The sequence below is a fragment of the Eptatretus burgeri genome, chromosome 10 (genome assembly GCF_056783735.1).
Source record: "Eptatretus burgeri isolate ZD-2024b chromosome 10, Ebu_testis_v1, whole genome shotgun sequence".
In the NCBI taxonomy this organism is placed as follows: domain Eukaryota; kingdom Metazoa; phylum Chordata; class Myxini; order Myxiniformes; family Myxinidae; genus Eptatretus; species Eptatretus burgeri.
The window spans coordinates 93,540,853-93,553,433 of record NC_140970.1 but is presented as its reverse complement, the minus strand read 5'-3'; the positions used below and the strand labels follow the sequence as shown (position 1 = coordinate 93,553,433).

The 12,581-nt window shown below is 39.8% G+C and overlaps 1 protein-coding gene across 5 annotated transcripts in view; it reads left to right on the top strand.

Moving 5' to 3' along the window:
• The first annotated feature begins 9,816 nt into the window (after positions 1 to 9,816).
• Positions 9,817 to 12,581, top strand: part of LOC147019139 (fibronectin-like) — a 104,649-nt gene continuing 101,884 nt past the window's right edge. For 2 of the 5 annotated variants that reach the window (XM_085900015.1, XM_085900013.1), the window contains exons 1-2: positions 9,817 to 9,950; positions 10,186 to 10,261. Coding sequence is in view for 2 of the 5 variants with exons in the window: in XM_085900013.1 (XP_085756139.1) it covers positions 10,187 to 10,261 (75 nt within the window). In the remaining 3 variants the exon portion in view is untranslated. Of the gene's footprint in view, positions 9,951 to 10,078; positions 10,262 to 12,581 lie in introns of those variants that run through there. The other 3 variants (XR_015062767.1, XM_085900012.1, XM_085900014.1) reach the window with 2 other exon arrangements.

Genomic DNA, 12,581 nt, shown 5'->3' with positions numbered 1-12,581 from the left:
GCCAAATGCATATCTCTTCATGTTACTTTAATAGGTTTGTGGTAAAGAATTCCAAACTTCAAACACTATTTGGTCTTGTTTTTTAAGATCATGCATTTCAATCCATCTGTGTTGACGTGCCAGGGTAGATCTGTGTCTTTCTGGATTTTCGAGTTTGGTCACTAAGCCTCTGAATTTAGAACTCCACATGTCCTTGTCCTGCAAATCGGCCAGTTCAAGTTCAAGTTCTAGTTCTGCTCGGTCTACTCCTGTAAATGCTGAAAAGTTGAGTGCAGAAGTGTCTGCTTCAAGGGGTTTCAACACAAATAATAAAGTTGCATTTTCCTTTCTGAATTCCTGAAATCGCCCTGCATTTCCGCTTCTTGCATTTCCAGTGTCACATTTTTTAGGTTCTCGGTTCATAGTTTGTTTCCTGTTTGAATTGTTTCAGTGATGAGAAATGAGCCGGCAATCCCATCTCCATGTGTCTCACAAACAATGCTAGTTTTCGTTCAAATGACAGCACCTCTTCTGAAAGCAAGTGAGCATGTGTTTCCCTTTCCTTGCAGCTAAAAAAGTGAGGTGATGTCCACCATGAAGTGAAATTTCTACATACACACACACACACACACACACACACACACACACACACACACACACACACACACACACACACACACACACACACACACACACACACACACACACACACACCCTTTTATTGGTGTAGTTTTTTTTGTTGTTGCTGTGTTTATTTTTTTCAGATGACACAAACATGAAATATATTTCATTCAAAATGTCAAAGTTAGCAAATCATTGAAAATGGTTAATTAAAACATGTTCGGTTGATTTGACCAAAGCAAATACGTCGTGCCTTCAGAATGTATTCACACCTCTTGGCTTTTGTCACATTTTGTTGTGTTGCAGCCTGAATATGAAATGGGTTTAATCTATATTCTTTTGTCACCGATCAACACAAAATAACCCATCATGGCAAAGTGAAAACATGTTTTCGAAAATTGTACAAAAAAGTTAAAAATGAAATCCTGACATATCTTGCGTCAATAAGTATTCAACCCCCTGAGTCAATACTTTGGAGAAGTGCCTTTGGCAATCATTCCAGCTTCGAGTCTTCTTGGGTATGTTTGTATAAACTTTGTCCATCTGGATTTGGGGATTTTCTCCCATTCTTCCTTGCATATTTGCTCAAGCTCGGTCAAGTTGGATGGGGAGTGTCAGTGAATGGCAATCCTCAAGTCTTTTCACAGATACTCAATGGGATTCAAGTCTGGGCTTTGGCTGGACCACTCATGGACTTTCACGTTCTTGTTCTGAAGCCATTCCAGTGTCACGTTGGCTTGATGCTTGGGGTCATTGTTCTGTTGGAATGTAAATTTTCGACTTTTTGCCTCATGTCCATGCCTCATGCTCAGGTCTTTTGCACTCTGAAGCAGAATGTTTTGCCTCATGCTCTTTTTTTTATACCTTCTTGAGGCTCGTATGAGAGCTAACACACAACGCACATCAAAGGGGGCATGAGACAAGAGGGGCAGGAGTGGAAAGGACAAAACAGTGGGGAACAGAAACATTAGGAGATCTGTGGAAGGGAGAGGGATGGGGTGGGGAACACAAGATGGACATTACAGGAACTCTGAGGAAGGAAAGAATAGGGAGAGAATACAAAAAAAACGATCATACACCTAAATGGGAAGGACGGGCAGGCCTCAAGGAACCCAGGAAGACAAGGTCGACAAAAACTCCCAAAATATCATGATTTTTGAAACAAAACCGAACTGGGAACACACAGAAACATGCAGGTGAGAAAAATAAACAGTAAAAACGTCACATACAACAACTGGAAACTTAACTTTGAGAAAGTAGGCATAGACCCCTGAGAGAACCTACCGCTGAGGCAATGCCAGAACCGGAAATGGGTCTCCCTTTCAGTCTCGCACTCAGTCTGTCACGTGTTTTTTTTTGTTTTTTTTTGCAAACTTCAGGTGTGCTGTGATGTGCCTTTTTCTCAGGAGTGGCTTCTCTTTGGTCACTCTCCCGTAAAGCTTTGATTTTTGAAGTGCTGCAGAGACTGTTGTCCTTCCAACAGGTTATCCCATCTCAGCCCAGGACTCTGTAGTTCTGTCACAGTGGCCATTGTGTTCTTGGTCACCTCCCTGACCAAGGTCCTTCTTGCTCAGTTTGGTTGAACAGCCAGTTCTGGGAAGAGTCTGGGGAGTTCCATATTCCTTCCATTTTTTAATAATGGAGCTCACTGTGGTCTTGGGAACTTTCAACACTTTCAAAATTATTTTCTACCCGACCCCAGATCTATGCCTCCTTACAATTCTATCTCAAAGAAAAAAGACAGTTCATTGGAATTCATGGTAGAATTTCTGCTCTGGCATACACTGTCAACTGTGGTACCTTATGTAAAAAGGTGTGTTTCTTTCTAAATCATGTCCATTCAATTGAATTGGCCACAGGTGGACTCCATATCAAGTTGTAGAGACATCTCACTGATGATCAAAGGAAATTGAATGGACCTGAGCTCAATTTGGAGTATCATAGGAAAGGGGTTGAATACTTATTGACACAAGGCATTTCAGTTTTACATATTTAATTAATTTGTAAAAAATTTCTAAAAACATGTTTTCACATTGTCATTATGGGATATTATGTGTAGATTGGTAAAGTAAATTTACTCCATTTTAAATTCAGGCTGTAACACAACAAAGCGTGACAAAGTCAGTGGGTGTGAATACTTTCTGAAGGCATTATATTTGAATGAAATTTGACTAAAATCAAATTTTCTCAGGTTAAGGTCACCTCATGCAAATGGGTTTTTGTATTTTTCCCCAAAAATGTGAAATTTGACGTCTTTGCATTGTGCAAGCACTGAAATACAACATTGTTGCATAAAACAGGTTTTGCTTCCTTCATTTTGTAAAAGCAAAGCAAACCTCATAACATTCCTTTCATGCTTATCAGGATCATGGGTATTATTTTTACAAACTTAATCTTCTATTTTATTGCTTCACAACTTTAATCCAACAAAGATGATGAGCACAGAAAGAACATATTTTAATATAACTTGCGTTGAAAGAAGATAATATGATGTACTCTTGTCAATCAACGGTGTTTTTCTTTTAACATGAAAAAGAGTTTCTCATTCATTTTCAATCCCAAAAATACATGAGAGGGGACATGGAAAATCATTTTCATCTGCAAATATTAGCTAAGAACTTGTGTTAAAAAAATGAAACAATGAGTTCAGTCTATTGTGCGATTGTTGTGCAATTAGTTGAACAGTTTGTTAACTGCCATTATAATCATGCAGGTGAACTTTTTCAGGTGAAAAGTATGTTTTGCATTTTTGTACATCTCTGCTTCCCAAATCCATATCCAGGTGATGGATGACGTCATCGCCTCACCCCAAAGGAAGAGAGTATGTGCTCAGTTTTTACTCTGTTTGTTTTCTTTCTTGCTTGCTTGCTTGCTTGTCCGTGCGATGTCTCAGCCATCCTTTGAGTTTGGAAGATGTGCTTTGGCAAAAGCGATATTTTAATTTTTTTTGGTGAATCAATTAATTGATGAATTACTTTAATTATTATCGATTTATTTATGACTTATTTATTTTCTTTCTCATCTGGGCAAGCTGTCTGGCATCTGCACATCTGGGCAAGGAATCTGATATTTGAACACGACAGTGAAGAAGTGATTTGGCTATAAAGAGTATTATTGATTCACTGATGAATCAATTAATCGATTGATTATTCATTTTTCGATAAATTACATAATTTTCAAAAACTTACAGATTCGCATGAAACATTGGAAGTTTTGTTATGCTATGAGCCAATTGATTAACGCTGAAATGAACATTGGTTGCTGAACGCACCGCGGCAATGTCGCACGCTGAAGGATTTGTTCTTTATTTGGCATGTGGGTGGTGTACCTTGAATGTACCTCCATTTGATTGTTCTTCCATTATTCAACCCATGACTTCGGCAAAGATAAAAACAAATAAAAATTAAACTTTTTGCTTTTTAAAGTTTCTTCAAACGTTTCATGCATTGCGTGTTAAAGCCACTTGGCGCATTCTTCAACATTCAATTGCGATACCGTGGTTCCACACTGGAGGGAGGAAGGCAAAATAAATAATATGATCACAATGAGAAAAACAATATTTTCAGTTCTGAAGTATGGAATCACCACATCACAGCAGGAAAGCCGAGATGTTCGTATGCTCACTCTGTATCACAAGGATTTGAATCCCAACCCAGCTCAAAACTGTCTTCCTGGTGTTTTACAGGCCAGGTGATTCATCACTGTTTGTGTCGTCTCTCGGATGGATGAGAAACTGCGTGTCACATTTTCTGGAATCCCTCACCCCTCTCTCTCCCACCCTTAACCCCTCTCCTCTCCCAACCCCTCTCTCTCTCTCTCTCTCTCCCCCCCCCCTCTCTCTCCCTCTCTCTCTCTCGCTCTCTGACCCCTCTACTGTCCCCCCCCCTTTCCTCATCCCTCACTCTCTCTACACCCCTCTATCTCTCTCCCAACCCTCCCCCTCGTCCCCCACCATTCTCCCTCTGTTGAAGGTACTATAGCATGTACGAATCAGATTCGGAGCCAACCAGTGGGGTGCAAAGGTCACTGTATGTGCGAGCTGTTGGTTTGGAATGCTCCCACCCCAGGTTTCTGTGTGTGTGTGTGTGTGTGTGTGTGTGTGTGTGTGTGTGTGTGTGTGTGTGTGTGTGTGTGTGTGTGTGTGTGTGTGTGTGTGTGTGTGTGTGTGTGTGTGTGTGTGTGTGTGTGTCGGTGATTGGTATCTACATATGTGGGTTTCAGAATGTGGAAAGGAGTCTTCCAAGGGTGGGCTCAAAGTATCCACCTTCGTTTCAGGAAGGGGTCACGATTCATGGACCAAGTTGTGAAGTTTTCTTTTCTCCAAGTTTCATGACGAGGGCTCTCTTCAGGATGGTCGCTGAACCCCAAACAGCTTCCAACTGCAGTTTGTTTGCAGTAATATTCCTTGGGATAGTTTTTCGCTCCCCGGTAAGGTAGTTCTGGGGAGCTTATGGGATGGCACGTCATCAGTCCATCCATCCATCCGTTCACAAATACTTACAACTTCCGATCTGAAACTACACATGCGATTTCAATGAAACTTTCCACAACTTCCATCACCCGTGATGTACAAAGTTTGTTCATGGCATTACAAACAATTGGGTTTTAAAGGGGTCGACAGAGCAAGTTTATGGGTGGGTGGGGGGGGGGGGTTCCGATTTAATTGATTTTATATATAACCGCCAGTGGATTTTAATTGTCAATGTTTATGCCCCAAGTGACAATACAGTCAGGACAGCTTTCTTCAATGAATCCTTCACTTTTCTTAATCATCTCACCCCCGATACCCTGTTGTGTTTAGGTGGTGATTTTATTTGTACATTAGGTCCAGTCAGACACAGGAACAGCCCTGAACCTCACCCAGCTAGTGCTAGGCCTTTGTCCACTCTCTTGTTACAACACAATCTTGGTGATGTTTGGCGACGACAGCATGGGAACGTCCAACAATTTACTTGGTGTCGTTGCTTGTGAAATAACATATCGCTTGCAAGGCTTGATACATTTTACATTAGTCTCTCTTTTTTAAATCGTGAAAGTTTTACTGACATCACTCCCTCTGGGTTTTCTGATCATTTTTAATTAAAATGTGTCTTTCCTTTCCTCGTCCTCAGAGGAATACTTCTCATTGGTGTTTTAACAGCTCTCTTTTGAATGATTCCTTTTTTAAATCATCTTTTAAAAAAAATTGGCTTCAAATTCAAGAATCACGGAACGATTGTACAAATCTTTGTCAATGGTGGGATAATATAAAAGAACAAATCCGAGTTTTCTGTCAGCAATACGGAATAACTTCACCAATGCAAAGCAAGCCAGGATAAGTATTTGAAAGAAATCCTCATTTTACAAGATAGCACGATTAATATTGATCAGGGTGTACGATGCCGGCGGCTTTATGAGAAACAAGCCCTCTTGAATTGTTTAATTAGAGAAGATGCTTTCGGAGTGTGAACCCGACTTAGAGTGAACTTGGACCTGTCGACTTCAGAAGCTTCCTGTAAAGACTTTTTTTAACTTTGAAAAAACTACAAAGTCCAATCGTTCACTGTTAAGCTTACGTTCAAGTGATGGACAAATTATCGAAGACAATGCTCAGTTGAAGTGTTTTATTCGAGATTTTTACAAAAATGTTTTGACCACAAAGAAAAGCAATGAACAAATAATGTCTGATTTTACCCAAAATTTTCCACAATTGGAAGAATCGCAACAACACTCTGAAAAACAAGATTTTACTGTCGATTAACTTTTAATAGCTCGTAATGATTTTCATGATTATAAAGCACTTTATGATCTTTGATGGTTTACCTGTGGAATTTTATCAAACATTTTGGGATTTGCTTGGACAAACACTTTTAGATGTTTTTAAGTTTGGTTTACAAGATTGTTTGTTACCTTTAAGTTGTCGCCGTACAGTCGTGTGCCTTATCCCAAAGAAAGGAGATCTCCAGACCTTGCAGAATTGGAGACCTATTTCTCGGCTTTGTGCGGATTACAAAATCTTTTCCAAGGCCCTTGTAAATCGTGTAAAGCCTTTTCTTAGCCTTTTAATTCATTTTGATCAATCTTTTTGTATTCCAACCCGGTCGATTCATGATAACATTTTTTTACTTCGGGACTTGTGGGATGTCCATGCTCTTCAAAAGCAGAATGCTGGCTTGTTTGTACTTGACCAAGAGAAAGCTTTTGATTCTATTAGCCATGAATATGTATTTTACACCTTAAAACAGTTTGGTTTTGGGGGAACTTTTATATCCCATGTCTCATTGTTGTATAATCATGTTTTTAGCATCAGTAAAGTTAATAATAGGTTGTGTGCACCATTGATGGTTGGAAGTGGAGTCTGTCAAGGGTGTCCGTTATCAGGCAGTCTCGACTCCCTCTGTATTGAACCCCTTCTAATTCGCCTTTGTGCTAGTCTACCAGGCTTTCCAGTGATGCCAACTTTAAAGCCAATTGTTATTTCAGCATCTGCTGATGATGTGTGTGTCGTGGTGCATAATGATGATGTCACCATGTTATTAAATGACTTGGGAAAAGTTATCTTCGGCTTGCACAACTACAATAAATTGAAGCAAATGTAAAGCTCTATGGATTGGTCATACCCCGGCTGTTGGTTTGCCTCATCTTCCCAGATATTTGCAGTGGGAGAAGGAAGGCATCTGCTATCTAGGTGTGTACATTGGTGCCCCAGCTTTTATGGCTCAGAACTGGTTAAATACAGTTAACAAAATTGATAATAGACGAGAGAAGTGGAGAGGAGTGGAGAGGAATATTACTTACCTTATCATACAGAGGTCGTGCCCTCATGATCAATAAACTGTTGGTTTCCTTGTGGCAGAAAATGATTGCCCTGCACCCTCCTGAAGCACTGCTGCTGACAATCCAGAAACATCTGCTTGATTCTTTCTGGGGTGGCAAACATTGGGTCAAGCCTGAAGTCCTTTACCTTCCATTGTTAGATGGTGGTCATGGTCTTGTTGACATTCTCAGCAGACTAATGGCCTTTCGAGTCGCCACTGTTCAGCGCTTTCTTTTTTCTGCATCACTGCCATGGTGCCCCACTGCTAACCATTTGCTGAGAATGGCTGGCATGCTCGACTTCAATCAGGAACTTTTTCTCATGGACTTGCAACATGTGGACATCTCTCCATTGCCTTTGTTTTACCAAGACCTGTTGCAAGCCTGGCAGCCTCTTGAAGTGCACCGAGATATGGCTCACGAAAACATCAACAATTTTCTCGACGAGCCTATCCTCTACAATGCACTTTTTCTGAACATACCTCAATCACGTGCATACAATGCTTCATAAACTCCGGTATATGTTTCATACGAGATCTGCGGAACGAGAACAAAACATGGCACACAGTCGGGGACATTGCAACTACCATTAGAAAATCGCTCTTTAAGAACTGTTTCCCAGCTCATCCAGGAGGTTCTGCGTTCCTCTAGAAGTTTGGGACTCCATTTTGATACCACCAAAGCTGTCCCTGCAATCCATGCCCCCTTCTTTCCACAGTTGCAGATAACATCACTGGCATTAACAGAAACTGTGATCCTGTCTTCTTCTCCACTTCCGAGCGTTGCTAAAAAGTGCCTGTACCACCTTTGTGTCACCATACGGAATCCTAATGTGTGCAAAGATAGTTTTGGATCCCGATGGAAGGGGATGTTGCCTCCGGGGTCCACCCTGTGCCCACAATGGGCTGCCACGTATGTCCCACCGATTGTAAAACGGACTGGTGATATCTCTTGGAGAATTGTACATATGATTTTACCTACAAATGTTTTATTACATCATTTTAATGTTTTAAATTCTGTTTCGTGCCCCTTTTGTATGGCCTCTGAAGATTTATATCATGCCTATGTTGACTGTGCAAGACTGACCCCACTTTTTCCTTTTTATCGCAATTGTCTTGAAATTAATAATCTTGAAATGTTAAAGCAGGAATGCTTTGTGCAAAGTAGACCACAATGATCTTATCATTTTATTTTATCTGTGTACTTGACCTTTTTATTATTATGTCTTGTATTGTATGTTTATGTGAAACTGTTTTTTTTTCTTAGCTTGTATAAATAAAGGTGTGCAAAAGTCAAAGTCTCTCTACCTCTTTGTCTCTATCTCTATATCCATCTCTCTCTCTCTCTCTCACCCTCTCCTTGCACCCCTCCCTCCGCAGTGTATGGCAACGTTTGGTGAGGCATCACTCTCCCTACCCCTCCCCCTTCCTCACTCCCCCTTCCTAGCACCCCCTCCATCCTCTCCTCTCCTCACCCTCCCTTCTCTCCATCCTCTCTCTCCTCTCCCTGCCTCTTCTCTCTCCCCTCCCTCCTCTCTCCCCCACCTCTCTCCTCTCCCTCTCTCCTCTCTTCCTCTCTCCCCCCTCCCCTCTCTCCCCCTCCTCCCTCCTCTCTCCCCCCCTTAATAACCCGTCGACGAAGCGACAGGTTGCATTGTTAGTTATTAAATAATTCTGCATGAGTATTCACATCGAGGGTGATACATTCATGTCAATCGGCTGAGTGGTTGCAGAGAAAACAGAGAAAATTAGCATGGATGGATGTACGGACGGTCGGACGGATCGACAGACAACACGAAAACATAATACCACTGGCGACTTCGTCACCAGGGGTATAAAAACAGTTTATAATGGTTGCTTTGAAATCCCACAAATAAACAACACAATTGACTTCCATTATTTTGACATGCCATACTGAAGCCTAATTTACAGATCTTCTGAATGTCCTGTTCGTGTTCCCAACTGAACCCCTGGATCATGATGCAGGAAACCAAGATTCAAGCCCCTTCCATTCACCTGTGTTTGTCCATTGTTACCTTATATGCTTGTAATTCCTATAAAAGTCGATTGATGTTGATAGATGTCTATCCTGAGATGTATAAAAATTCATATATATGAGCTAAATTCCTTGATGAGCTTTTGTAAAACAGATCAATGTGTATTTTTTATCTTATTTTAAAAAGATAATCAAGTTCTTTATTTTTTAATCTGTTCCTGCTTTGTGAATTAATTATTTATCAAAGGCAGCATACTCAAAATTGCGCTGCCTGGTCAGGGTTCTATTTCAAGCCCAACTATATACCACCATCCTGGTAATTTGGAGGCAAGAGCCAATGAATAAGACATATTTTAGGGAGCCTAACGACGTGGCTGTTCTTTTCACTGGCATTCAGAGTTTACCGTAAAATATGTAAACAGTGCATTTTGAAGAGAAGGCCGTGGTATGCAACGCCCTGAGCTACATTCACAATTCCTGTCATTGAACATCTCATGACACTGCAGGAGATACTCCATCATAAGCAGTACGACACTGTCTGAAACTATTCTGCCCTGCAGGTAGGTACAGCAAAAATATTTGATGACGGTGTCTGCATGCACCTCGTGATTTCAAGCAAAACACCCTGTTTGAATTAAAACTGGCCTTGCGAGAAAACTGGTGGAATTGCTTCTTAACATGAGTACTTATCTTGCTACACATCACAAGGCAACGTTCACCGTGCCAAGTAGTACCTTTCTTTAGCACTTGTCGACACAGAGTGATTTTTCATCTTTCAGCTCTCTTTACCTACAGGATGAGGCCCAAGGCACAGAGAGAGTCGAGAGTCTATGTCTCCATGCAAGAATTCCTGTGGCTTCTCCTGATCCAGGTTTGAGTTTTTTTTAAGGGGATATACAAGCGCTTTGATACAAACAAATGGGGATGATGAAGTAAGATTGATGTTTTAGTTATTGCCATTTGTTTCAGATTTCCTGCATCAGCGTAAAGCATTTATGTTTGCTGATGAGAAAAATACATAAGGGAATGTAGATAAGTAAAAAGGTGGTGTTATCCATAGATTGTCCATTCAATACATGGGCAATTGAAATCTTTTAGGAATGAGATATCATATTCCAAGAAATGCCAACGTATTTTGTATTTCCAATTCATAAGTGATTATTTTTGCGCAAACAAAAAACAAGTAATTACTGACTAATTATGCATGCTGTTTTGTGAAAAGAAAAAATACAGAAATAATTTCTTCCATTGTTGTGAGTAGTATCGTTTCTCTAGCTTTTTGAACACCTCTCATGTCCACTTTATATAAACATCACAATAACATTTTTGGTATCGGGAAGGATTATTACCTCCACCACCAAAGGAGGACAGAGGTTATATTTTCACCACTGTTTGTCTGTCTGTGTCTGTTTCTTTGTTGCTTGGCAAAAGTATTTCGCCAAGAATGTTGGTCTGTATAATGTCTGTTTCTCACGTAATTTTTGTCCACTGTTTTGAAGCAATATTAAAAAAAAAAAATTGTCTCTGTTGGTGACCGGCCGAGGACAGAAACGCAAATTTTTGGTCAGGATGCGGATTCGGATCCGAGAATTATTTAAGGGATTCTTCACAATTCAGTGAAAAGGCAAAAAATAGGACCGCCTGTCCTGAAGCTCATCTGGATCAGGAGCAACAGTCATTGAAACCCCTGCAGACCCCACAGACCCTGAATTTTTTTAAATGCTATGAACAAACTTTGGTATATCACTGGTGAAGGTTGGGTCAAGTTTGATTCAAATTGTGTGAGCACTTTGGAGAAGAGAGCAAATACCTAATTTGGGGAGGCAATCCCCCCCCCCCCACCCCCAGAGTAGACCCCGTCAATGAGTGTCGGTTTTGGTTGGGTCGATACACTTTGGTATGACATGGGTGATGAAGGTTGCGGTCAGCTTTCATCAAAATTGTCTGTAGTCTCAGAGAAGAGAACAAATACCAATTTTGGGGGGTTATTAAAACACCTCAGTCACATCATTAAAAACACCTCACCTCCGAATTATTAAAGACACCTCACCTCCGCATTATTAAAAACACCTCACCTCCGCATTATTAAAAACACCTCATCTCCACATTATTAAAAACACCTCATGTCCACATTATTAAAAACACCTCACCGTAACATTCTTTAAAACACCTCACAGTAACATTATTAAAAACACCTCACCGTAACATTATTAAAAACACCTCACAGTAACATTATTAAAAACAGCTCACCATAACATTATTAAAAACACCTCACAGTAACATTATTAAAAACACCTCACAGTAACATTATTAAAAACACCTCACCGTAACATTATTAAAAACACCTCACAGTAACATTATTAAAAACACCTCACCGTAACATTATTAAAAACACTCAACGTAACATGATTAAAAACACCTCACCGTAACATTAAAAACACCTCACCTCCACATTATTAAAAACACCTCACCTCCACATTATTAAAAACACTTCACCGTAACATGATTAAAAACACTCACCGTAACATTATTAAAAACACCTCACCGTAACATTATTAAAAACACTCACCGTAACATTATTAAAAACACTCACCGTAACATTATTAAAAACACCTCACAGTAACATTATTAAAAACAGCTCACCATAACATTATTAAAAACACCTCACAGTAACATTATTAAAAACACCTCACAGTAACATTATTAAAAACACCTCACCGTAACATTATTAAAAACACCTCACAGTAACATTATTAAAAACACCTCACCGTAACATTATTAAAAACACTCAACGTAACATGATTAAAAACACCTCACCGTAACATTAAAAACACCTCACCTCCACATTATTAAAAACACCTCACCTCCACATTATTAAAAACACTTCACCGTAACATGATTAAAAACACTCACCGTAACATTATTAAAAACACCTCACCGTAACATTATTAAAAACACTCACCGTAACATTATTAAAAACACTCACCGTAACATTATTAAAAACACTCACCGTAACATTATGATAAACACCTCACCGTAACATTATTAAAAATACTCACCCTAACATTATTAAAAACACCTCACCGTAACATTATTAAAAACACTCACCGTAACATTATTAAAAACACCTCAACATAACATTATTAAAAACACCTCACCGTAACATTATTAAAAACACCTCACCGTAACAT